Genomic DNA, 25,686 nt, shown 5'->3' with positions numbered 1-25,686 from the left:
CATGTAAAAACAAAGCAGATTTGGATTATGTGATCATTTTTAATTTTAATAAAATAGATAATTTCATATTACATAGAGAGCAAGTCCATCCACTCATCATTGATAAAACTTTAGAAATATTTTCTATAAAAAGTTTAGTACTTGATTGGGAATGAATCCATTAGAACATGATTTCTATAGGTACAGTGTTCCCATCCTCACCCCCATTCTTATTAATTTTGAGAAAATTTAAAAATACAGAAAAGTACAAAAAATAAGACAAGATATCCATATACCACAATCAGAATTATCCAGTATTTTGATATATTTACTTGCAGTCTTTAGTTTTTAAGAGAAATGGGTATTTATATATAAAAATGAACCCCCCCCCTTTAAACAGTCCCCATCCCATCCCTCCCTCCCACACTCATCCCCTTCCCTGCTCCACTCTTCACAAGCAACCACTATCAAGAGTTTGGTCTGTATCCTTCCAATCCATTTCAAAAGCATTTTAAAAACATACATACATATATTTATCCATTACCAATACATAGTACTGAATTTTGTGAGTAAAGTTTTAGTTAAAATTTACAAAATGCATTGTAATATATGTTATTCTGCAACTTCATTTTCCCCCTTCAACATGATTTGAGATCTTTCTCTGTAATATAGATCTCATTTGCTAAATTTTACAGATATACAGTATTCCATCATAAGTATTTTCCATTTTGTTCCCAATGGGCATTTAAGGTGTTTCCAACTTATGGCTAACTACAAATCATGCCACAGTAAGCAGACTGGTACATATTTCCTAAGCATAGAAATTCAGAGAATTTTTGAGATTATAAGGAATGTCTCCCTACTCCCAAGGTCATAACCATTTCAGTATACAGCTTATATTCTTGTTCTTATCCTCTTGGTTCTTACCTCTGTTTATAGTTCATGGTCTGTTTTTTCCTTGGAGAACAAATTACCTCCAAATCACTTTTTACATAGTCCCATTATCTTCTCACCTCCTATTGCCATTTCTATCATACTCTAAATTTTAATAGATGCATAGGTGTTTCCAGAATCTCTTCTGTTCTACTAAATCAATACCATAAAAGTCTCTTCCTTGCCAATACTTAAAACTTGTATTTTGATTACATTGGTGAAGATCTCCAGATAAATGCAGACAGCAATAAGAAGCATGTTTGGTGGAAATGCGTCTAAAGTTTCAGCATTACCTAGGCCATCAGCTTTTCTGGGGGCCCAGGATTTTTATCATATAAATGTCTTTCTCTTCAGTATAAATTCCATGGTGTCCAGTAACTTTTTAGCTTTTGTTTTCCTCATTTGTGATATCTTCTTTCAGTATGATCATTTCTGATGTGCTATGAGGTTTAAATTCCTGATGAACACTTTCCAATTTTTAAGATATTTACAGGGTTTTTTAATGAGTATGAATTTTCTGGTGTCTAATATGGTGTGACTTCTGGCTAAAAGCTTTCCCACATTCACTACATTGATAAGGCTTCTTACCTGTGTGTATTCTCAAATGCAGAGCAAGGGTTGAGAATTGAGAGAAAGCTTTCCCACATTCATTACAACCATAGGGTTTCTCACCTGTATGGCTTCTCACATGCACAGTAAGAGATGAACTTTGAGAGAAAGCTTTTCCACATACATTGCATTCGTAAGGTTTATCACCTGAATGAATTCTCACATGTACGATAAGTGATGTTCGTTGAGAGAAGGCTTTTCCACATTCATTACATTCATAGGGTTTCTCTCCAGTGTGAATGTTTTGATGTTTTATGAGGTACTTCTTCTGGCCAAAAGCTGTTCCACATTCACTACATTTAAAGGGTTTCTCCCCAATATGAATCTTCTCATGCTCGGTAAGGTTAGATTTGCCACTGAAGGTTTTTCCACATTCCTTACATACAAAAGGCTTCTCTCCTGTGTGAGTTCTCTGGTGTCTGATGAGGTTTGACTTCTGAATGAAAGCTTTCCCACAATCCTTACACTCAAAAGGTTTCTCTCCAGTGTGAATTTTCTGATGGGTGAGAAGGTTTTCCTTCTGGCTGAAGGATTTTCCACACTCATTACATTCAAAAAGCTTCTCTCCGGTATGGGTGTTCTGATGTTTAATAACATATTGCTTCTGGCTAAAGGCTTTTCCACATTCGTTACATTCAAAAGGTTTCTCTCTATTATGAAAATGTTCATGCTCAGTAAGATTTGATTTGTGGCTGAAGACTTTCCCACATACCTTACAGGCAAAGGGGTTTTCCCCACTACAAATTTTCTGCTGACTGAGGTGTGACATCTGAATGGAAGCTTTCCCACATTCACAAGGTTTCTCTCCAGTATGAATTTTTTGATGAATTAGGATTTACTTTTGGCTGAAGGAATTTCCATATTTCTTACATTTGTAAGGATTCTCTGTGTATGACCTTTCAAATATAGAGGAAGGGATAAAGTTCGAGAGAAGACTATATCATACTCAGTACATTTAAAAGCTTTCTGTCCAAATTTTCTAATGATCAACGAAGTTTTGTTATATTCACTGGTGTCTCTCCAGTAAAAAATTTTCTTCTGCTCAGAGATCTGTCATCTAGCTAAAGCCTCTTCAGTATTCCTTAGAACAGGGTTTCTCTTAAGCCTGACTTCTACATTTAATGAGGTGTGACATGTGAGTGAAAGTTTTGCCACATTCAGTAATTTCATAGGGTTTTTCTATGGAGTTCAAATGGTTTTAACTGAAGACATTTCCACACTGATTTACATTTAAAGGGGGTTATTAGCATAAGGAGCAAGCAGAGGCAGGATTTCCTAGTTAAATTAATGATTCTCCCCTACACAACTTCCCTCACAATTAAGTCTAAATTTTGTTTCACACTCTTTCCAGGTAAGTTGAAAAAGGTGTTTCCTTAAAGATATAAGGTCTGAGATCAGAAGAAGTATCCTTCCAATTTTCTTAGTTCACTGCTTTTTTTCCTTAGTCTGTATTTTACTGGAGATGGATGCAACTTGCCTCCCAAATCTTGTTGCCTCTCTATCTGCTCATCATCTTCTCAGGCTTCTTCTAAAACGGAGTACAAAGAATCATCATTCAATGGAGTTAATGTATAAAATGTTTAGTACTGTGGCTGCAAATGATAAGCACTCAATAATGTTAGCTTTACGTTATCATTATTTATAAATTTTCCCATTACTAGTAATAAAATTATGGATTGTGCTGTGGGATGAACTATGGAAGCCCATCTCACAGTAAGAAAAAAGCCTCATGACCAAGGTCACCAAGTAACTTTTGAGAAGAAAACCTTTGTGGAGGTATCTTCACAGAAAATTAACGTTCAAAGTAACACACAAAGCTTAAGGATTACTCTTGAAAAATAATCTTTCCCATTAATTAGCTCAGCAAATTGAATGTCACAAACAATGAAGAATTAACAAGTAGGATAAAAAGATGACATAAAATTGAGAAAGTCTCCCAGGATACCTAAAAAAAGGGAAGGAATTAACCAGTAACTGCTTCCTTCCAAAATCTCATTAAACAGACAAGGGTACAAGCTCACAAGAAAAAAAGGTATGATCAGAGACATCAGTATACACAGACATCAACAAATTTTCCAATAACAAAAGCACACAGAAAATTTTCAATGCAGCAGAGCTGAGGAAGTTCAAGTATGTAAAGGTGCTTGCCGATGTCAAGTAAGCCAATTTATGCCACAAAATATCAGAAAGACTCAGGAAATGGAGGGAATCAAGTACCTCAAAAGAAGGAATAAAGGATGGTAGCTGGAAAAAAGATCATGTAAGTTGCCATTGGAGCACTACTTTCCCTGTCAGGAAGACAAAGGACCACTCCTTTGTATGAATGGAAATTATTCGATGCAGAAATTTATTCAGAGAAGCTCCAGAATCCAGGACACCCAGCAAATGACAGGACAAAGGAAAGGTGCTACACAGAAATCAATGGGATTAAATCTATACATAATATGATGGAACGTCCCAAGATATTCTGCAGCTAATGGCAAAAAATGCTGTCAACCAGGTAAATATACCAGGAGAACCTGAAAGGCACATGAAAAACCTCAGCAGGATACCCTTCCAAGATGGTTGTCATTTGTAGTCATTTTTTTTGTTTGTTTAAGCTAAAACAAAGGACCTGGCCAGCAGGGTTTGTGTAAAGCAGTATAATCATTCAGAGATCCTGGGTCCATAAGGCATTTTACCTTTTTTTTTTTTTTTAAGATTTTATTTTTAAGTAATCTCTACACCGAATGTGAAGCTCAAAGTCACAACCCTAAGATCAAGAGTCGCACGCCCATCAACTAAGCCAGCCAGGCACCTTGTGGCATTTTATTTTTTTTCTTTTATATAGAGTAGTGAATTCTGAATTTTTTTTTTTAACATTTATTTTGAGAGACAGAGAGCAGGGGAGGGCAGGGAGAGAGGGAGACAGAATCCAAAGCAGGCTTCCAGGCTCTGAGCTGTCAGCACAGAGCCCGACATGGGGCTTAAACTCACAAGCCATGAGATCATGATCTGAGCCAAAGTCAGATGCTTAACCGACTGAGCCATCCAGAAGCCCAACATTTTTTTTTTTTAACTTTTATTTGCATTATTTTATGCAGAATTTACTCCCCAGCCATTAAGTTTTTGTTTCTTCAGTTTCTTCTGGGGTATCTTTTACTTACTTTCTTTCTTTCTTTTTTTTTTTTTAAGTTTATTTATTTTGAGAAAGAAAGAATGAGCAGGTGAAGGGCAGAGAGAGAATCCCAAGCAATGTCAATGTGAGCCTCAATCTCACGAACCATGGGATCACGATCTGAGTAGAAATCAAGAGCTGGATGCTCAACTGACTGAGCCACCTAGGCACCCCTGGGATATCTTTTCCTTCTGTGCAACCTCCTCTTCTGGATTAGGAACAATCTGCTCTTTTTCAGTAGGGATCATCTCAATATGGCAGGGAGAGCTCATACACAGGTTAATCCAACCATGAGCCCTGTAAGTTCTATGTTGCATCTTGGGGGCTTTGTTCACCTAGATGTGCTAAATGACCAGAGAATCTACATCTAAACCTTTAAGTTCAATACTGTTCTCTGCATTTTTAGGCTTATGTAGTAAAAATTCAGCACTCTTTTTGGGCCACTGACCCTGTGTCAGCCCCACTGCTTGGCCTGGGCACACCTACCAACTCTACCATTGTAGTGATAGAATGACACACATTGCTTCTGCAAAGTGACCTCTTTCAGACACTTGGTGGCTTTTCTGATATGCATACCCTTGATGGCCTCAGCAGTTTCACAGGTGTTCTTAAAGTGAACACAAAGGTTTGAACCTCTTGATTTGCATGATTTTGTAGGGTTTTCTGGGTCAAGTGAATAGCAAACCATTTTTGGAGATCACCTCAGGCTGCTTAAGGAACAGTTGCATTTTACTTTTGATTCACTGAAACCTACCAGATGACTAAAAGCACCCAGGCATTAAAGAGCTTATGATAATCTTAATGAATCAGTCTTAAATATGACTGTACAGCCAATATTCCACACATTTGAGGAACCCCTACTAATAAGACAGATCAACATCAAAAGAAAAAGAAGGGCACCTGGGTGGCTCAGTTGGTTGAGCATCTGACTCTTAGTTTCGGCTCAAGTCATGATCTCATGGTTTGTGGGATCAAGCCCCACGTCAGGTTCTATGCTAACACTACAGACCCCACTTGGGATTCTCTCTCTCCCTCTCCCCACTCACATTTTTTCTTTCTCTCTCAAATATAAGTAAACTTAAAACATTAAAACATTAAAAAAAAAAAGAAGAAAAATAAAGAAAGTTTGAGGAAATAAAGGTAAGGCACAGCACACAGCAACAAAACCTAAAGCCAATCAGATAGAAGATATTTTATCAGTGAAACAATAACAAGGTTCTGTAAGCAAGAAACAAAAAGTTCCGTTTATCTTAAGATGGAGAGTGGGAAGGTAGATTGTATTATTCACTAATAACAGGGTCATCTTAATGCAGAAGGATTATATTGCTTCACCCTAGTAAACTCAAGCATGGCCACCTACCTTGTTTGGCCAATGAAATATAAGCACAATGGTAAGTATTTCCTGGTAGAAGCTTTAAGAAGACAAATTTGGGGGCATCTGGCTGGTTCAGTCAGTGGGTATGCAACTCCTGATCTCTGGGTTGTGAGTTCAAGCCCCACGTTGTGTGTAGAGATTACTTAAAAATAATCTTAAAAAAAAAAAAAAAGATGACAAATTCAATGTCTTAAAAAAAAAAAAAAAAGATGACAAACTCAATGCCAGTTACTCAAAAAATTAAAAACAGAACCGTATGATCCAGCAATTTCACTTCTGGGAATATCTCCAAAAATGAAAACACTAAGACAAAAATATGCACTCCCATGTTCACTGCAGCATTATTTACAATACCTGAGATATGGAAACAATCTAAATGTCTATCAATAGATGAACAAATAGATAAATATGGTACCTATATACAATGGAGTATTATTCAGCCATGAAAAAAAAAAAAAAAAAAAGAATGAAGTCTTGCCATTTGCAACAGCCTGGATGGAACTTGAGGGCATTATGGTAAGTGAAAGAAGTCAGTCAGAGAAAGACAAATAATGTATGATCTCATTTATATGTGGATTCTTAAACAAACCAACAAACAACAAAACAAGCTCATAGAGAACAGACTGATGGTTGCCAGAGATGGGGTGGGCAAAATAGGTGAAAAAGTACAATTTTCAGTTATAAAATAAGTCACGAGAATGTAATGTACAGCATGGGAACTACTGTATGGCTTAAACTTACTCTGATGGTCATTTCATAGTATATATGAATATCAAATTATTGTTATACATCTAAAACTAATATAATGTATGCCAATTACACTTTAAGAAATTTTTTTTAAAAAGACAAATTCAGAGCATAAACCAAGGCAATATATTAGCTGAGTGAAGTAAGTTCCAGAAAAAAAAAAAAGGAGAAAACTGATTAGAGGGAAACATTAAAAAAAAACAACAAAAAAACTTCCTCTCTTCTAAGTCATGAATCTCTAGACTTAAAGGGCACACTTATGGGCACTTCGGTGGCTCAGTCGGTTAAACGTCCAACTTTGGCTCAGGTCATGATCTCACAGTTTGTGGGTTCGAGCCCCGCGTCGGGCTCTGTGCCTACAGCTCAGAGCCTGGAGCCTGCTTCAGATTCTGTGTCTCCCTCTCTCTGCCCCTCCCCCACTCACACGCGCTCTCGCACTCTCTCTCTCAAAAATAAACAAACATTAAAAAAAATTTTTTTAAGTAAATAAAAAATAAAGAACACACTTAGTACCTTGCATGATGAATAATAAAAGATGCATATACCTAGACATAGCACCAAGACTTTTCAAAAGAAAAAGGGAACATAAATTAAAAGAAACCAAACTACAATATATAAGTACACATATCACCCAACCACACACACATATATTATCACCCAAAGGAACACAAATAGAACGGCACCAAATATCTCAACAGAAACACAAGAAGCTACAAGACAAAATTCTGAAGGAAAATTCTAAGCTTAGTCTACCAATCTAAAGGGGAAAAGGCATTTTTCAGATATGCAAATGTTAAAAAATTTTACCTCAATGCACCTTTCCTGAGGATCTTACTAGATGTGCTCCACTAAAAGTACACACAGAAAGCAACAGATACAGAATCCATAAAAGAGGGGTTATAATACGGGAAAAACAATGAAAAAAGGTCTTTGATAATGGTGACAAAAAACAAGATAAGAGCTATCAGGCCAAAGTACAGCCAGTTCAGCCTCGAGAAGGAGGACAAAAATTCTACAAGTAAATCTCCATGGGAAAAAAATGGAAAGAAATTTCTCCATGCATTTGGCCATGTGGAAACTAGGTTTTAGGCTTTTTAACTATTCTAAGGTCTCCAAAGGAGTCTGTGCTAAGTACAGAAAACCAAGCAAACAAAAGTATGACAAATATAAATTCCATGAAAAGAAACAAAGTATAATGATAAATAACATTCTATACATGTGCACATATACTTCTGCTGTACATGAAAGGATGATAGTGGTCTCAGGATGATGTCTTTAAAAAAATTTTTTTAGTGTTTATTTGTATTTGAGAGAGAGTGAGACAGTGCACAGGCAGGGGAGGGGCAGAAAGAGAGATGGAGACAGAATATGAAGCAGGCTCCAGGCTCCAAGCTGTCAGCACAGAGCCCAGCACGGGGCTTGACCTGAGCCAAAGTCAGACACTTAACTGACTGAGCCACTCAGGCGCTCCTAAAGGTGATGTCTTAAAGTTATTTAAGTTATGAGTAAACTAGGCACTTGTTTCATGGAGCACCGTTTTTACTTTATTTCGCGGGGCACTTTTTTCATAGAGCACCATTAATTAACTTTAATAAATTAATGACTGCCTTACAAATTACGGTTATTCAGACTTGGGTTATTATTCAGCAGGTACTTTCTTGAGACAGAACCAATTGAGACAACCATTTCAAGGAAAACAACTGACAGCACAACAAAATTTGAATTTTCAACCAAAATGAGAAATTTGTAACGCCTGGGTGGCTCAGTCAAGCATCTGATTTCAGCTTGGGTCATGATCTTACTGTTTGTGAATTCGAGCCCTGCATCAGGCTCTCTGCTGTCAGCACAGAGCCTACTTTGGATCCTCTGTCCTCCCCTCTCTGCCTGTCTCCCCTGTTCCTTCTCTCTCTCTCTCTCTCTCTCTCTCTCTCTCTCTCTCTCTCTCTCAAAAATAAACATTTTTTTCATTAGAATTTTGGAAAACCTGTATTCTCCACCATGAGATCGATAGCTTCCCAATATTAAAAGACTTCTCTAATGAAACTGGTGGTGATGTTAACAAATATGTTTTGATATTATATGGTGAGACACCATATATCAAATATTCGATAAGATAATATCAAATATTTCAAAGATCTGTATAACTCAATTGACAAATGCATGATGTTACAGAAGTCATGCATGGGTAAGAGATCCACTCAAATTTTAACACAGACCAAAAGACTATCTAAGAGAACAAAAAAATACAGAGTTTCAAATTCCATATTGTAGCTAATCTTGAAAAATTATGTCACATATTGGCATAGTACCAAAGAATATCCACAATTATTTGAAAAGATGCCTACTGAAGTATTTCTTCCTTTCTAACTTCATTTGTGTGAAGCCACAATTCTGTTGTACACTTCAACCAAAATAACATGTTATAAGAGCAGAAATGAGAATCTAGCTATCTTCTATAAACCAGACATTAAAGATACTTACAGATATGAAAAACATCTGTCACTCTTCTCACTCAACTTTTTTCACTTTGGAAAATTATTTTTATTAAGAAATATAATTTAGGTTTATATGTAATGAGATTATTTTTAAATAAATACATTTTTTAAAGCTTCTCAATTTTACTGTTTTTTTAAATGTTTATTTTTGAGAGAGAGAGAGAGAGAGAGAGAGAGAGCACGAATGAATGAGGGAGGGGCAGAAAGAGAGAGAGAGACATAGAATCTGAAGCAGGCTTCAGGCTCTGAGCCGTGAGCACAGAGCCCAACACGGGGCTCAAACTCATGAGCCCGGAGACATGACCTGAGCCAAAGTTGGGCACTTAACCAGCTTTGCCCCCCAATTTTACTTTTAAATAAGGTAAATATCACTAAAATCCTCATAAACCATAAGGTCCTCAAGTCTATTTATTATTCCAATTGGGGCAAAACTCACATGACATAAAATTTACCACTAACCTTTTTTTTAATTTTTAAAACTGAGGTATAATTGACATAACATTAGGTTCAGATGTACAACATGATTAGATATTTGTATATATTGCAAAATGATCACAATAAGTCTAGTTAACCTCTGTCACCATACACACACATAGATCTTTTTCTTGCTATGAGAACTTTTAAGATTCAGGTGGTCCTCAAGTTGTAAGAGTGTAAAGGTGACTACTAATGGGTAGCAGGATTCCTTCTGTAGGGATGAAAATGTTCTGGAATTAGTAGTGATGATTGTACAACTTACAAATATTACTTAAAACCACTGAATTGTACACTCTGAAAAATGATGGATTTTGTACTATGTGAATTTTATGTAAGTAAGCTGTTATTTGAAAAAAAGTGAAATTTTGAGAACTGCTACTCCAAACATTTCTCGTTACTCATTCGACAAATACCTTTTTCTTTCTGGCCCATTACTAAGCTCTAGGGATAAACAGTACTGACCAAAACTGAAAAAATTTGCTATCCTCATCAAGATTACATTCTAGTGAGGGGCGCCTGGGTGGCGCAGTCGGTTAGGCGTCCGACTTCAGCCAGGTCACGATCTCGCCGTCCGGGAGTTCGAGCCCCGCGTCAGGCTCTGGGCTGATGGCTCAGAGCCTGGAGCCTGTTTCCGATTCTGTGTCTCCCTCTCTCTCTGCCCCTCCCCCGTTCATGCTCTGTCTCTCTCTGTCCCAAAAATAAATAAACGTTGAAAAAAAAAAAAGATTACATTCTAGTGGACAGATAAAGGAGATGGTTTGTTAAAAAGCTTTAAGTGCTAGGGAGAAAAAAAAAAAATCAGGGAACAGGGTAGAGTTTCAATTTACAAAAAAAAAATTTTTTTTAATGTTTTATTTATTTTTGAGACACAGAGAGACAGAGCATGAACGGGGGAGGGTCAGGGAGAGAGGGAGACACAGAATCCAAAGCAGGCTTCGGGCCCTGAGCTGTCAGCACAGAGCCCGACACGAGACTCGAACACACGGACCATGAGATCATGACCTGAGCCGAAGTCGGACGCTCAACTGACTGAGCCACCCAGGCGCCCCGAGTTTCAATTTTAAATAGAATGGCCTCAGGAGCTCCTGGGTGGTTCAACTGGCATCCAACTTTTAGCTCAGGTCACGATCTCACAGAGTGGAAGGGGCTCTGTGCTGACAGCTCAGAGCCTGGAACCTGCTTCAGATTCTGTGCCTCCTTTTTCTGCCCCTCCCCTGCTCACATTCTGTCTGTCTCTTTCTCCCTCTCCCTCTCAAAAAATAAACAAACAAAAAGTATTTTAGAGATCCTGGGGAAATCTAAATATGGACTGATTATTACATAATATTAGGGCATTATGGTTAATCCATCTAAGGAGTAATGATATTTTGGTTATGTAGACAGATAACATTCTTTTTAGAAAATACATAATTTTTTAGAGGTGAAGTGTCATATGTTTCAGCATATGTAAATATGCATACACAGGAATATAGACACACATATACAACAGACATGGCAAAATAATTACTGAATCTACATAGTGGGTATATAGGAGAACGATGAACTCCTCTTTAAAAGTTTTTAATATCTGATGGGGCGCCTGGGTGGCGCAGTCGGTTAAGCGTCCGACTTCAGCCAGGTCACGATCTCGCGGTCCGTGAGTTCAAGCCCCGCGTCAGGCTCTGGGCTGATGGCTCAGAGCCTGGAGCCTGTTTCCGATTCTGTGTCTCCCTCTCTCTCTGCCCCTCCCCCGTTCATGCTCTGTCTCTCTCTGTCCCAAAAATAAATAAAAACGTTGAAAAAAAAAATTAAAAAAAAAAAAAAGAAAAGAAAAATAAATAAATAAAAGTTTTTAATATTTGAAAATATTTATTAAGACAAAAAACTGAAAAAGAATTGATAAATAGTAACAACCCTCCCACAATTCACAGATTTAACAAGTATCTCATATTTAATCAAAACTGGAAACAGAAAGAACATGGGCCTTCCTTTCAACACATTTAAAAACATTTTTTTTAACGTTTATTTATTTTTTGAGAGACAGAGACAGAGTGTGAGCAAGGGAGGGGCAGAGAGAGAGAAGTCACAGAATCCGAAGCAGGCTCCAGGCACCAAGCTGTCAGCACAGATCCTGACGTGGGGCTCAAACTCATGAACCGCGAGATCATGACCTGAGCCGAAGGTGGACACTTAACTGACTGAGCCACCCAGGCACCCCTCGACACGTTTATAATACAGACTCCAGACATCAAAATATAAAAATATCTAAGAATTTACTCAGGACTTTTGAATTTCCATGAAAATGTGAGATAGGATGGACAAAGGGAAGATCAATAAAAGGGGAACATGTTTAAATGATAAGTAAGACCTGAAGAGGTAAAACATTTCATAATCAAAAGCCAAGATTCAAAGCATTTTATAAAGAGGAGAAAATGTGTTCACATTTACATTTACGGTTAGTTAATATGTCCTCTCTTGATTATATTGAAGTGTATCTTTTTACTTTAAAGTCTTGGCAACCCTATCTCAAGGACCATGAGCAAAGAAACAATCAAGACATTTTATGAAATTGGTTTTAGGTAATATTTGGACCTGAAAATAATGAATTGAAATCTCCAATTTGGGTATTATATTAATGAATTCACTGTCTGACACAAAAAGAATGAAGCAAGTTAGACAGTTGTTTATCCTATAAATAGGTAAAATTACGGTGGGAAAGACAAAAAGGCTGGAGGTGCCAAAATAAAAACTGATACTATAGAGCTACTTCTAACTTCAGAATAAATGAGTCTTCACTGGGATTTAATTTATAAAGAGGAGGAGCCCTGAGGGGCGCCTGGGTGGCTCAGTAGGTTAAAGTGTCCAATTCTTGATTCCAGCTTAGGTCATGTGATCTCACAGTTCATGGGGTTGAGCCCCACATGGGGCTCTGCACTGACAGTGGGAAGCCTGTTTGAGTGTCTCTCTCTTACCCTCTCTCTGCCCCTTCCTGGCTCTATCTCTGTCTCAAAATAAACTTTAGGGGCACCTGATGGCTCAGTTGGTTAGGCTTTGGACTCTGGCTCAGGTCATGATCTCATGGTTTGTGAGTTCAAGCCCCACAATTGGCTCTCTGCTGCCAGTGCAGAGCCCACTTTGGATCCTCTGTCTTCCTCTCTCTGCCCGCACGTGGGTGCACGCTCTCTCTCAAAAATAAAATAAACTTTAAAAAACAAAAAAAGAGGGGCGCCTGGGTGGCGCAGTCGGTTAAGCGTCCGACTTCAGCTCAGGTCACGATCTCACGGTCTGTGAGTTCGAGCCCCGCGTCGGGCTCTGGGCTGATGGCTCAGAGCCTGGAGCCTGCTTCCATTCTGTGTCTCCCTCTCTCTCTGCCCCTCCCCCGTACATGCTCTGTCTCTCTCTGTCCCAAAAATAAATAAACGTTGAAAAAAAAAAAATCTAAAAAAATTTAAAAAAATAAAAAAAAAAAAAGAGGAGGAGGAAAAGCAGAATGCTGTGTTCTAGGAGCCACCTCCAGTAAGAGGGGAAAAAAAAAAGCAAAGACAAGAAAAACACTTAAGTATCTCAGGTCATCAAAGTACCAATCAAGTAGGAGAGAATTCCTACAAAGGTGACTCAAACATGGCATAAATAGATCCTTTCTTCTAAATGGTAAAATAAGAACATTTCTGCCCACTTTTGACATCTGTGAAGGATAAAGAAAAACAGGAAAAAAGGGGGAAACTGCATTGTTGATTAAGAGTAGGAAACAGATATAATTCTAATGTCTTATGAGAAAGGATGTTAGCAGGCAGCTGCCATTGCTGTTTTTAGGAAGAGCTCTCTTGTACAATGCTCTCTGAAAACATAAAGAACAGCCTCAAGGCCAAATCATCACCTTGTTTTTAACAGAAGCCAGGAACATAGGCTGAATGCAGAAGATTTGGTGGACCCACCAGCATCAAAAAATGGTAGGAAAAGTAGGACTCAGCAGGACAATACAGAGATACCATCAGTGAATAAAGTAGCTTATTAGTACAGCAAAACAGAAGGTCACAACTTTCTATGTCCCTAAATTCCTGACTTGTGTATCTAACTGCCTATATGAATATGGACTTAGATGATCAGAAGACACGTCAAAATCAACAAGAAACTTCTTGATCTGCCAAAATTCCTGAAGTCTTCCTATCTCAGTAAATGTTAACTCATTCTCTTCTAGATAAAACCTTGGGAGTTATCAGTGATTCCTCTTCCTCTTATAACCAACACACTTTATCAGCCAATCCTGTCAGCTCTTTCTCTAAAGTATCTCAAGAATCTGACTTGTCACTAGCTCAACTACTAGTATTTTCCTAGCTAGATTTCTGCAATAGCCTCTGATTTATCTCCTAGCCTTGGCCCCCCTATACCTTATTTTCTCTATACAGCAGCCAAAATATAATTCTGATCTTATTACTCCTCTGCTCAAGACCCTTTGATGGTCTCCCAAATCACTCAAAATAAAAGCCAAAGTCTAAGACTTAGCCTGTTACTTAACCAAACATATTCCTTTTCCCTTTTGCTCACTCTGTGCCAGGTACTCTGCCCTGGTCAATTTCTTGAATAGCAAGCTCCAGCCTCAGTGCTTTTAACACTTTTGATTCTTTCTGGATGAATGCTCTCCCATCAAATACTGCATGCCCCCTTTGCACATTCTCCAGATCTTTTTTTCAAATGTCACCCTCTTAGAGACCTTTCCCTGACCAACAGATTTAAAATTATAATGGCCAACTAGCCTGGTCTATGCTGGTTTTCCTTACTTTAATTTTCTCCAAGCACTCACCACCATCTAATAGAATATATATTTTTACTTATTTACTCACAAGACTGTCTTCCTCTTCCTTCCTCAGGAACACTTGTGTGTTCAAAAGCCTGGAAACGACCTAAATGTCCATAAATAGGAGACAGGTTAAATAAATGTGTTGATAGAGAATCTCTCCCAGAAAAAACAAAACAAAACAAAACTATGGACACAATAGAATACATACCACCATTTGTATGAAAAGGAAAACTAAGGGCTTATATACATATACATTCATATTTACAGCACAGATATATAATACATGCTAGTTTATTCATAGATTACCTCAAGAAGGATACATGTGAAACTCTTAAAAGTAACTGCATCTTTGAAAAAAAACTGTAAGACTGAAGGTCAAAGGTAAGAGACGACCTTTCCATTGTATACCCGGATGTTCAAAAATTTTGAAAGCTCATGTATTACATTAAAAACAGACTCATCACATTCATATGCACACATACACACACACAGCCGAAAAGAAGTGATATCTAAGGCAACAACTTCTGAAAGAGGTATATGGGGGCAGAAGAAAGGGAGGCGGGAGTTTGTTGATACATAATGGGGGAGGTGGAAAAGAAGACAATAGGAAGCATGACTACAGATGTAAAATATAATTTGGAGGCACTTAACCACTGAAAGAATGAAAGAAGATGGGAAATAATAAAAAGGAACCTAAATGTCAGACAATACATAAAGACTTAAAACCTATAAAAGACACTGCCTGAGGAAAGGAGTCTATACACATTAGGAGGTATGAAACTGAGGGTATCAATGAAAGAGAGAACAATCACAGACGCAGTACAAATAAAGTATGAAGTGCTGACATCCAGAATAGAGATAAGCGGGGCATCTGGCCCTTAAGAATCTAATTAAATAGAGTACTGAAGCAAAAAAAAAACGATGACTGTAAATGTAACTCAGGTCTCTAAAGAATTCATACCAAGTAAATACTTAAAGTCTAGAGCCTGTAAGAAAACATCTTAAGAGTATTTCAGAGGTGTCAGTGCTGCCTGAACAACTGTGACCTGCCTTGTCATTCACTCACCTGAACAAATTTCCTTTCCACTTTGTTCTCCACCATCCAGAGTTTGTCTTCTTGTTCCAACAGAGGATCACATACGGTGTAGTTGGTTTATAACCTGCTATTGGGGAAATGACACAGCACTAGAATATTAATGCTGGGGGCCAAAGTACCATCCTAGAACTCAGGCTGAGCCCTGGGGCCTCCAGGCCTTCTGAATGATGAAAAAGGTACAGTCTCCAGGGATGCACAAGGAAGCGGCCCTGTGAAAAAGAACGAAGTAATGACCTTTTGCCTTAGAGATTAAAGCGCACACGATTATATAAGCAAAGGGACTAAGACTATTTGAATCCTGAATTTCAAAGCGATACTCATTAAACCATTTCAGTTTCCACACATCCAGAAATGGGACACAAAAGACAGAATTATTTCTCAGAATTTTACTTACAAAGAAAAGCTGTTCACACTTTATATGACTGGTTGCTATTGTTCTGTTGCACCACATTCCCACATGGGCTCCTGAGTGGATTTTAACCACGGCCCTTATTCCTGTGTGAATTTAATACTCATCTCTATGACAAGAGCAGCGAATACCTATTAGAACTAAATCATCAGGATACAATATGTAGGAAATTGTTCTTACACTATTCAAGAATAAAGTTGCAGAAAGTTTTCCTAGAGTCCTAATATTTACTTTGTGTTATAATCTGAGTAAAACCATATATTAGAAATGTCCTATAGATGTTCATCCATTCATTCAAAAAAACATTTTTTTTTTTTTTTTTTTTTTTTTTTTAAATTTTTTTTTTTCAACGTTTATTTATTTTTGGGACAGAGAGAGACAGAGCATGAACGGGGGAGGGGCAGGGAGAGAGGGAGACACAGAATCGGAAACAGGCTCCAGGCTCTGAGCCATCAGCCCAGAGCCCGACGCGGGGCTCGAACTCACGGACCGCGAGATCGTGACCTGGCTGAAGTCGGACGCTTAACCGACTGCGCCACCCAGGCGCCCCCAAAAAAACATTTTTAAGAACATTAAGACAACTGACAACATTTGAATATGGACTTTGGATTAAGTAATAGCAATGTGTCTATGTTAAAATTTTCTAATTTTGGTTACTACACCGTGGTTACGAAAAACAATGTCCTTGGTCTTAGCAAATTCTTGCTGAAGTACTTACAAAGGAAGCACGTGTGCAATTTAGTCTCAAATGGTTAAAAAAATTATACACACATATTTTGAGAGAGAAGGACAAATAAAGCAAAAAACTGAAAAGTGAATGGTAAATCTGGGGAGAGTATATGGGACTTTCTGAACTAATCCAACTTTTCTATAGAGTTGAAATCATATTTTAAAAAAAGCAAAATCCTGAAGCACCTGGGTGGCTCAGTTGGATAAGGAGCCAACTCTTGATGTTGGCTCAGGTCGTGATCTCACAGTTATGGAATCTAGCCCCACATCGAGCTTCACACAGAGCCTGGGGCCTGCTTGGGATTCTCTCTCTCTACTCTTCTCCCCCCACTCATGCACTGTCTCTCAAAATAAGTTAAAAAAAAAAAAGGGCAGGGGCACCTGGGTGACTTAGTTAAGCGTCAGACTCTTGCTTTCAGCTCAGGTCATGATCTCACGGTTCATGGATTCAAGCCCCGAGTCAGGCTCTGCGCAGACAGTGCAGAGCTTGCTTAGGATTCTCTCTCCCCCTCCCCTGCTCTCTCTCTCAAAATAAATAAACATTTTTTAAAAAAGACAAAATCCTAAAAAACGTAAGTTACTACTTACATACACACTATTACTATGTACGTTGAAAAGGCTTGGTCACCAATTTGTGCTGGGTTGTGGCAGAGATGGAAGGCTAAGAAAGTGATTTAAACATTAATGTACACAGAGAGAAACAGGAGAAGGTGAGTTGGCTGAAGACAACCCTTGCAGGAGAAAGGAGATCAAGTTTGATATTCTGGACATCCAGAGTGTCAGGTTTCTGAGCAACATGCAGGCAGGTATATCCATTAGGCAACTGCACACATACATAAGGAGCTCAGATAGGCTGAGGAAGGAAATGGCAATTTATCAGCTGTCAGAATACCAGTGCTGCTGAAGACAGAGGTAGAATGTGACTGTGACTGCTTAGAGAATACACACAGTATATGAAAAATATAGTGAAGGACAGAATCCTATGAACACCAACAATGGAGGAGGCAAGGAAAGGTTTTCAAAGAACATGGTAGCTGATTAGTTTTGAGTCTTTCAAGTACTTCTCCTGAAAACCATACAATATATCAAGAATAATGGGGCTAGTAGAATCTCTTCACTCCAAATTATATATGTGTAGCCCCAAACACCCAAAATAACAAATATGGTACAGGAACTACAACACTATGGTAGGTACAGCAAAAAAGACTACACAATGGTAAGAAATCTTTGAGAGAACAGATCTCAGAAATAATTAGCAAATACTCATTCTCAGAATGGCCGTGAGAACTGTTACAACTCAGTCTAATAATGAACAACAAAACCAGGGACCAAAAAACCCCTCCCAATTCCATGTAGAACCAAAAAAGAAGCTTACATAGGAAGTTGCAAAGAAGCCTAGGAAAAACTGGGAATTCTTCAGGGGATTCCAAGAACGTAAAAAGCTCAGAAATCTTCAGCTAGTAATTCTTTACTGAATGAGTAAGGCCTCACCCTAAAGGAAACTGATGAAAGACCTAGATTAAACAGAAAAGGACTGTGGGGAAAGGAGTAGGCTTAAAAAATACTTGGGAGTAGGGCATCCCCAGATTTAGCAACTTCTAAAGGTGAATATATCATCCTAGAAGGCAAGTACTGTGAAGAATTATGGGAAAGAGGCAGATAGAGATGGAAGTTGGCTTCAACCAGGTTAGGGTCATTGAGCCAGAGGAGGTAAGGAACTCCTTTGTTTTTAACACTAAAAGAGGCAGGTGAGCTCTGAAGCATAAAATGCTCCTATGCTTCCTTTTTCCTGGTACTGGTCTCAGAAAATTTCTCACAAACATAAGTAAACAAAATAATTGTTTGTATCCATATAAGGATACTATAACAAAAAGAGGGAAAACAAACAGCACAATTTCCAACAGTTGAGCAAACTCACTTGAAAAATAACTGCCACAAAGCAATTAAGAAATGAAAACAAAATGAATTTTTCCAAAAGACAAAAACTTTAAAAAGGAAGCAAAGCTGGGCCACCTGGGTGGCTCAGTCAGTTGGGCGTCTGACTCTTGATTTTGGCTCAGGTCATGATCCAGGGTCATGGGATTGAGCCCCATGTTGGGCTACACACTGAGCATGGAGCCCACTTAATATTCTCTATCTCTGCCACTCTCCCCTGCTCACACTCTCTCTAAAATAAAATAAAATAACAAAGCTATATAAAGAACACAACAACAAAAATAGACTCTTGGGGAGCCTGGGTGGTTTGGTCGGTTAAGCATTCGACTTCGGCTCAGGTCATGATCTCATGGTTTTTGAGTTCAAATCCCACATCGGGCTCACCGCTGTCAGCGCAGAGCCCACTTTGGATTCTGTCCCCCACCCCCACCCCGCTCCCAGGCCCCTCCCGTGTGCACTCTCTCTCTCTCAAAAATAAACATTAAAAAAAAAAAAAACAAAAAAAAAAAAACCCTCTTAACTATAGAGAACAAAGTGAAGGTTGCTGGAGAGGAGGGGGGAGAAAGGGTTAAATGGGTGATGGCTATTAAGGTGGGCACGTATTGTGATGAGCACTGGATGTTATATATTAAAGTGGTGAAGTCTGGAATTTAAATAATATCTTGAAATTACAAAAAATTTAAAAAAAGAAAATAACAATTAAAAGAGACACTGAGTAATGAAAAGGTCACTCAAAAGGAGGAAATGAAAAGAAAGCAGAATTAAGAATGGACATCTTGGGGCACCTGGCGGGATCAGTCAGTAGAGTATACAACTCTTGATTTCAGAGTTGTAAAGAGTTGTGAGTTTGAGCCCCACATTGGGTGTAGAGATTACTTAAAAATAAAATCTTTAAAGTGCACCTGGGTGGCTCAGTGTCTGACTTCCACTCAGGTCATGATCTCACGGTTCCTGGCTCAGCTCAGAGCCTGGAGCCTACTTCACATTCTGTGTCTCTCTCTGTCCCTCCCCTGCTTGTGCTCTCTCTCTCAAAAATAAATGAATAAACATTAAAAAAATAAAATTTTTAAAAAAATAAATGAACAATGTCAAAACAAATTTTTCAACTTGAAAATTACAACTCATTCAACATAGGGCTAACCTATCTAATGTACAGCTACTAGAAGAAAATGGGATCCCCACAGAAAAATGAGGAAAAGGATATGAACAGACACTTCCCAGAAAAATACATGAAACCCTTAAGCATATGGAAGATATTCAGCCTCCCTCATAAAGGATATAATAAGACCTATACTGAGATACCAATTTTCAGTTATGCCTTTGGCAAAAAGTATTCAACACTACACTCCAATAGTAAGGTTCTAGCAGAGAAGGTGCTCTTGTACATTGCTAGTGGCAGTGTAAATACCTAGCTATATGGTATTCCACTTACAGCAATCTAGTTTAGAGATACTCCTGCATTAAGTACAAAATGACACAGCAAAATTATTCATTATTGCAGTAACAGCAAAAGATTGAAAACAACCCAAATGTTGAACAGATGTCCAACAACTGAATTAACCATGGTAAATGCACAAATGGTATCTCATTTATATAGCAGTTAAAATGAAAAAACAAACAAAAACACAAAGAAACCACGTGATTAAGAAAGATCTCCAAGACATGTGGTTACGTGAGGAGTAAGATGCGTATAGTATGCTATCTTTTATGAAAGGAGGGTGCGGGTAGGAGGGAACTAGTGGCTCAACAAACAAAAAATCCACTTAAAGGATAAACAAGAAACTATACTTGAATGAGACAAAGAAGAACGTGATGGGGGAGAGCAGAATAGATGAGGTATCTCTGTGAGATTTATTTTTTTTGTTGAATCACAGAAATACATTAGTTTCTTTTTATTTTTAGTTTTTATTTATTTAAGATTTTAAAAAATGTAATCTCTACACCCAGAGTAGGGTTCATACTCACAATTCCAAGATCAAGGGTCACATGCTCTACTGAGCCAGCCAGGTAGTTACTGGCTTTAGCCATTAGTTACTTTTTAAAATAAATCCATTTTTTAAAAGGCAGTCCCTGGGGGTGCCTGGGTGGCTCAGTGGGTTAAACATCTGACTTTATTTAGCTCGGGTCATAATCTCACCGTTCCTGAGTTCGAGCCCCATGTTGGGCTCTGTGCTGACAGTGTCTGCATCAGACACTGCTTCAAGTTCTGTGTCTCCCTCTCTCTGCCCCTCCCCTGCTCGCACTGTCTCTCTCAAAAATGAATAAACATTAAAAAAAAATTAAACTTAAAAAAATAAATAAAAAGCAGTCCCTGAACAGGAAGGCAAATTGAAACAAATGAACCCAACTGTACATTAACTTGGTAAAATAGTTCCTCAAAGAAAGAATTTATTTCAAAAGGCTTTAGAACAAAAAAGTAACTATACATCTTTAGTGGAATACAGTCTAGGGACAAAAATAGCTACAAAGAAATTTTTCATGTGATGAAGTATGTTGTTCATGGTTACTACTACTACCAGTAATGTTATTTTGAAACCATGTTTCTTATACTGCAAGATAAAACAAAGAAAATAAGAAATTATGTTAACATGTTTCAAAATTTTTATTATACAATACAATTAGGAGCTAATTATTAGGTAAAAATATCATACAATTTAACTTGAATTAGAAACTTATACAAACCTGTATTTTTAAAAATGGATTTTCTAGCTCTATCACTGAAATGCCTTGGAACATTACCCCTGCAGAAATGAGAACATCTCTAATACCATCCTCTAATAAAGGGAACCAGAGCTCCTTGTGAGAAATGGCCAATTCCAAATGTAACAGGGAAGGTACAAAGTGGGCTTGGAGTGCATAAAAGTTTCAAAGTTAAACAGCAACAAGTCAAAATGAACCAGCAGGAGCTTGGAGGACCGCCCATCAGCTAAAACTGTGGTAATAGGAGTATCAGAAAGAAAATTGGTTGCAGTTACTAGAACACTTTGTAATGATGCTTAAAGGTCAGAAAAATTTGAAACAATTTGAGGTCAGCAAATAAATGGAAAAGAAATTTTATCATCACTATTCAACCCCTGAAGAAACTGATTTAACCAAGGATTATTTATCAGAGTAAAACCTATTTACTAAATTGATGGGAAATGAACATTAGTATGGTACCAAAGTAAATCCATACAGATTACATTTTGGGGAAAATGCAATCACTAATGATGGACCAGTCGTCATATCCTATGTCTCTCCTGATGTTATGCAATTTGAAGATCATCTCTGATACACTCTGGCCAAAAATGTCACAGTTGCGATTTTTAATAAATATCATCAGAGGTTCTGAATTAGAACCATGAGAAAGTAACCATCACAGAAATCAAAGAACATTCTCATGAAAAAGATAATGATGGTTTTCTACAGATGAATATAACTTGAACACAGAAATCTAACTTCTTCATTCCAGTTATAAATTCAAATGTTAAAAAAAAAAAAAAAAAAGTTTAAACACAGAAATAGGGGCTCCCGGGTAGGTCAGTCAGTTAAGCGGTCGACTTTGGTTCAGGTCATGATCTCAAGATTCGTGAGTTCCAGCCAAGGTGACAGGGAGCCTGGAGCCTGCATCAGATTCTGTCTCCCTCTCTCTCTCTCTGCCCCTTCCCCATTTGTGTGCAGGAACTCTCTCTCTCTCTCAAAAATAAACATTAAAAAAATAAAACAGGGGCACCTGGGTGGCTCAGTAGGTTAAAGACCCAACTTCGGTCATGATCTCACAGTTCTTGAGTTCCAGCCCCTATCGAGCTGTCTGCCGTCAGCACAGATCACGGGGGATCCTCTGTCCCTCTCTCTCCGTGCCCCTCCCCCACACTCTTTCGCTTGAGCTCTCACTCTCAAAAATAAACATTTAAAAAATAAAGGGCCCCTGGGGTGACTCAGTCAGTGTGAGCATCCGACTTCCGCTCATGCCTCGTGGGTTCAGGTTCGACTCAGGCCCCATGTTGGGTTCTGTGCTGACAGCTCAGAGCCTGGAGCCTGCTTCGATTTTATGTCTCCCTCTCGCTCTGCCCCTCCCCCACTTGCAGTGGTGTGTCTCTCTCAAAAATGAATAAACATTAAAAAAAATTTTTAAATAAAATTAAATAAACATGGAAATAAAAAAAGAACATCTATATATCTGAATCTTTAAGAAATTCCTACCAGTACAAGTGGCTGTACTATTTCTAAGGAACTATTATTTTGCAGATAGTAATAATACTGCTATTTAACCCTTAGCCATTACTTACTACACCCCTGGCACTCAGAACTCCTCAATCTGCACAACCAACCACCCTGTGAATCAGATACTATTATTTTTCTCTATTATCAAATGAGAAACAGGCACAGGCTTAAGTAAACCGAGGTGCAAAGTGGCACAGGAAAGAACTAACAGTCTGGCTCTACAGCCTATGTCCTCCTTTAAAGGAAAAAAAAAAGAAAGACTTTAACTTTTAAATACTATATTCATATACTTAGAAAACAAACATAAAAGGGTATTTGCCCTTGCCCCACCTATCCCACTACTACTACCCCAAACAGAGATAGCCATTTATTAGTTTCTTGTGTATCTTTTGAGTTTTCTAATGGAAACAAACACAAATATATACTTATTTCTGTCCCTTCTTACTTCAAATGAAGCATACCATACATCAGGCATCTTAGTTACTTCAGTGTCAGTATACAGAAAGCTTCCTCCTTATTCTTTCGTATACCTGTGTATTATTCTATTGTATAGGTGGATCTAATTTTTCAAACCAATCTCTTAGTGATGGCTCGCTCATCTTTTCCTATACCAAACACTGCAGCAATGAGCAAGATTGTACCCGTATCATTTTAAGCAAATGCAGGTATGTATACTTGTAGGATTAATTTCCAGATGTGAAATAGACACGTCAAAAAGAAAATACATTTGTAGTTAGTATAGATGTTGCCGAATTTCCCTTCATCGGCCTGCTTCATGCTAACACCAACACGATTTTAATTTCTGAGGATTTAGATCTTAAAATACATTACCATTAGATGGATGGATTTTGAGAGTATAATGCTAAGCCAAATAAGTCAGAGAAAGACAAATACCATATGATTTCACTTATCTGTGGAATTTAAGAAACAAAATAAAGGAACAAAGGGGAAAAAAAGAGACAAACCAAAAAACAGATTCTTAACTGTAGAGAACAAACAGATGGTTACCAGAGGGGAGGTGGGTGGGTGGGGGATGGGTGAAATAACTGAAAGGGATTAAGAGTACACTTATCTTGATGAGCACTGAGTAATACACAGAATTCCTGAATCACTATATTGTACCCCTGAAACATGTAACACTGTATGTTAACTATACTGGAATTAAAAAATAAAAATACGTTAGCACTGGACTCCTGCCTCCCCACACCCTGCTTTTCTTTTTCAGAGTTTTACTCTCTATTCTACTTATTTTTCCATGTGAAGTACAGAATCAGCTTATCTAGTTCTCCCCCACCCCCCAAAAAGCCATAGATACTATTATTAGGATCACACTGAATTAATACAATACATTCACTTAAATCTACACACGCTTCTTTAGGACATCTTCCTGTTGAAACACACGATGTATCTATTAAATAACATCTCATGTTATGTCTCTTAGCACTTTTTAGAGTTCTAATAGCTTTGCACATTATTTCTCAATTTTTTTGTTATTGTAAATAGTTTTCTTCTATTAGGTCTTCTAACTGGCTGTTGTCTATTTAAATACTATCGATTTGTAGATATTAAATTGGTGCCCAATAACTTTAAATCTCATTTATTATTACGCTAAGGAGGACCGTGGGGATTCCTTAGAAAAAGCATCTTTGCAGATCGAATTGTCTTTATTTCTTTACAGAATCCACTCAATCTGGGAACACCTCGATTCATTTAGGAGTTAGGACACTTCGAATCTAGGTCAGACTAACGGATAAACATTGCAACAACTAAATTTTCCTCAAAGAATGAAGATAACTGTGCCTAGCCTAGAACTCCAAACCCTTGACTCTAATCCTAGGCTTTCTGTATCATATGACACTGCTGCTCAAAGTGTAACGTCGATATTTAGTCTAGTACTTAATAGTAGCCCTATTAAAATAACCTGAAGATCAGAGGATTTGAGATCGCCTGCAGCTCCCTCACAACAAAAAGTGCTTTTGAAATATTCTTGTTTGCTTAAAAAATAAGAAATCACGGTGATCTACATTCTGCTCCAGTTAAAAGTAAATGCCTTTTTATGTAAAAACTCACTTTTAATTTACCACTTAGTTTTTTTCCCCCTTTAAACATTCAAATAAACATACTCCGCGAAGATGGCACCGTATTTACCAGCACTTTCGACAAGGGAAGTGCGACTCAGTATTACCTCAATGTTGGTCTATATCTCCCCCTCAGATGCAGCCATATACAATCCTGCACCCACAGTTTCTCAATAATCCCAACATCCAGTCAAACTTGCGGACAAACTCAGGGTCACACACGCTCGAACCCTCCTCAGAGACCCCCACCCCCACCCCACATGTAGGCCAGAAGCTCTAAAACCCACTCCCCATCCCCGCGCCGCGCCCCAATAGATTCAGAAACCTCCCCTTCAACCTCCCCGACCCGACCGGCCCAAGACGCCCACATCCCACCTCCTACTTTCGCGCCACGTGGACCCAGGGGCCGGACTGACCCGCGGACAAAGACCAAAATGTCCACTCGGCGCGCTGCGCCTGCGCACTCCGATGGCGAGCAAGAGCTCCCAGAAGTCTCCGCGACGCGGCCCACACGGTCACCGCGGCCTGGCCCAGGCTGGTATTTGATTACCTTCTGTTAACAGCAAGGCCGCTTTTCCGGCCTTGAACTACATTTCCCTTAAGGCTTTGCTGGTCAGCACTCTGTCCCACATGAACTTGGCTGCCTTTTCCTGTGATTATGGGGTTCGCGGGGTGAGTAGTCCCGCT

The 25,686-nt window shown here is 38.4% G+C and overlaps 1 protein-coding gene across 5 annotated transcripts; it reads right to left on the bottom strand.

Moving 5' to 3' along the window:
• Positions 1–19: 19 nt before the first annotated feature.
• Positions 20–25,678, bottom strand: ZNF146 (zinc finger protein 146). 5 transcript variants are annotated; one of them, XM_086691103.1, is made up of 4 exons: positions 25,550–25,678; positions 15,616–15,854; positions 14,593–14,652; positions 20–3,049 (listed from the first exon to the last, which is right to left on the bottom strand). In XM_086691103.1, exon 4 carries the CDS (start codon positions 2,288–2,290, stop codon positions 1,412–1,414), a length of 879 nt encoding a protein of 292 aa, XP_086547229.1. In that variant the 5' UTR covers positions 2,291–3,049; positions 14,593–14,652; positions 15,616–15,854; positions 25,550–25,678; the 3' UTR covers positions 20–1,411. The 5 variants fall into 5 exon arrangements, with proteins under 5 accessions (XP_086547229.1, XP_086547227.1, XP_086547228.1 ...); XM_086691101.1 differs by lacking the exon at positions 25,550–25,678 and adding an exon at positions 25,375–25,517; XM_086691102.1 differs by lacking the exon at positions 25,550–25,678 and adding an exon at positions 25,382–25,503.
• Positions 25,679–25,686: the final 8 nt, after the last annotated feature.

Source organism: Puma concolor, chromosome E2, assembly GCF_028749965.1.
Source record: "Puma concolor isolate L17-30 chromosome E2, mPumCon1.1.hap2, whole genome shotgun sequence".
In the NCBI taxonomy this organism is placed as follows: domain Eukaryota; kingdom Metazoa; phylum Chordata; class Mammalia; order Carnivora; family Felidae; genus Puma; species Puma concolor.
This window is presented reverse-complemented; position numbering and strand designations above follow the sequence as displayed.

Excerpts from the sequence above, each read along its gene's own strand:
- ZNF146 (XM_086691103.1), bottom strand. The coding sequence starts at position 2,290 with ATGTCACACCTCAGTCAGCAGAAAATTTGTAGTGGGGAAAACCCCTTT.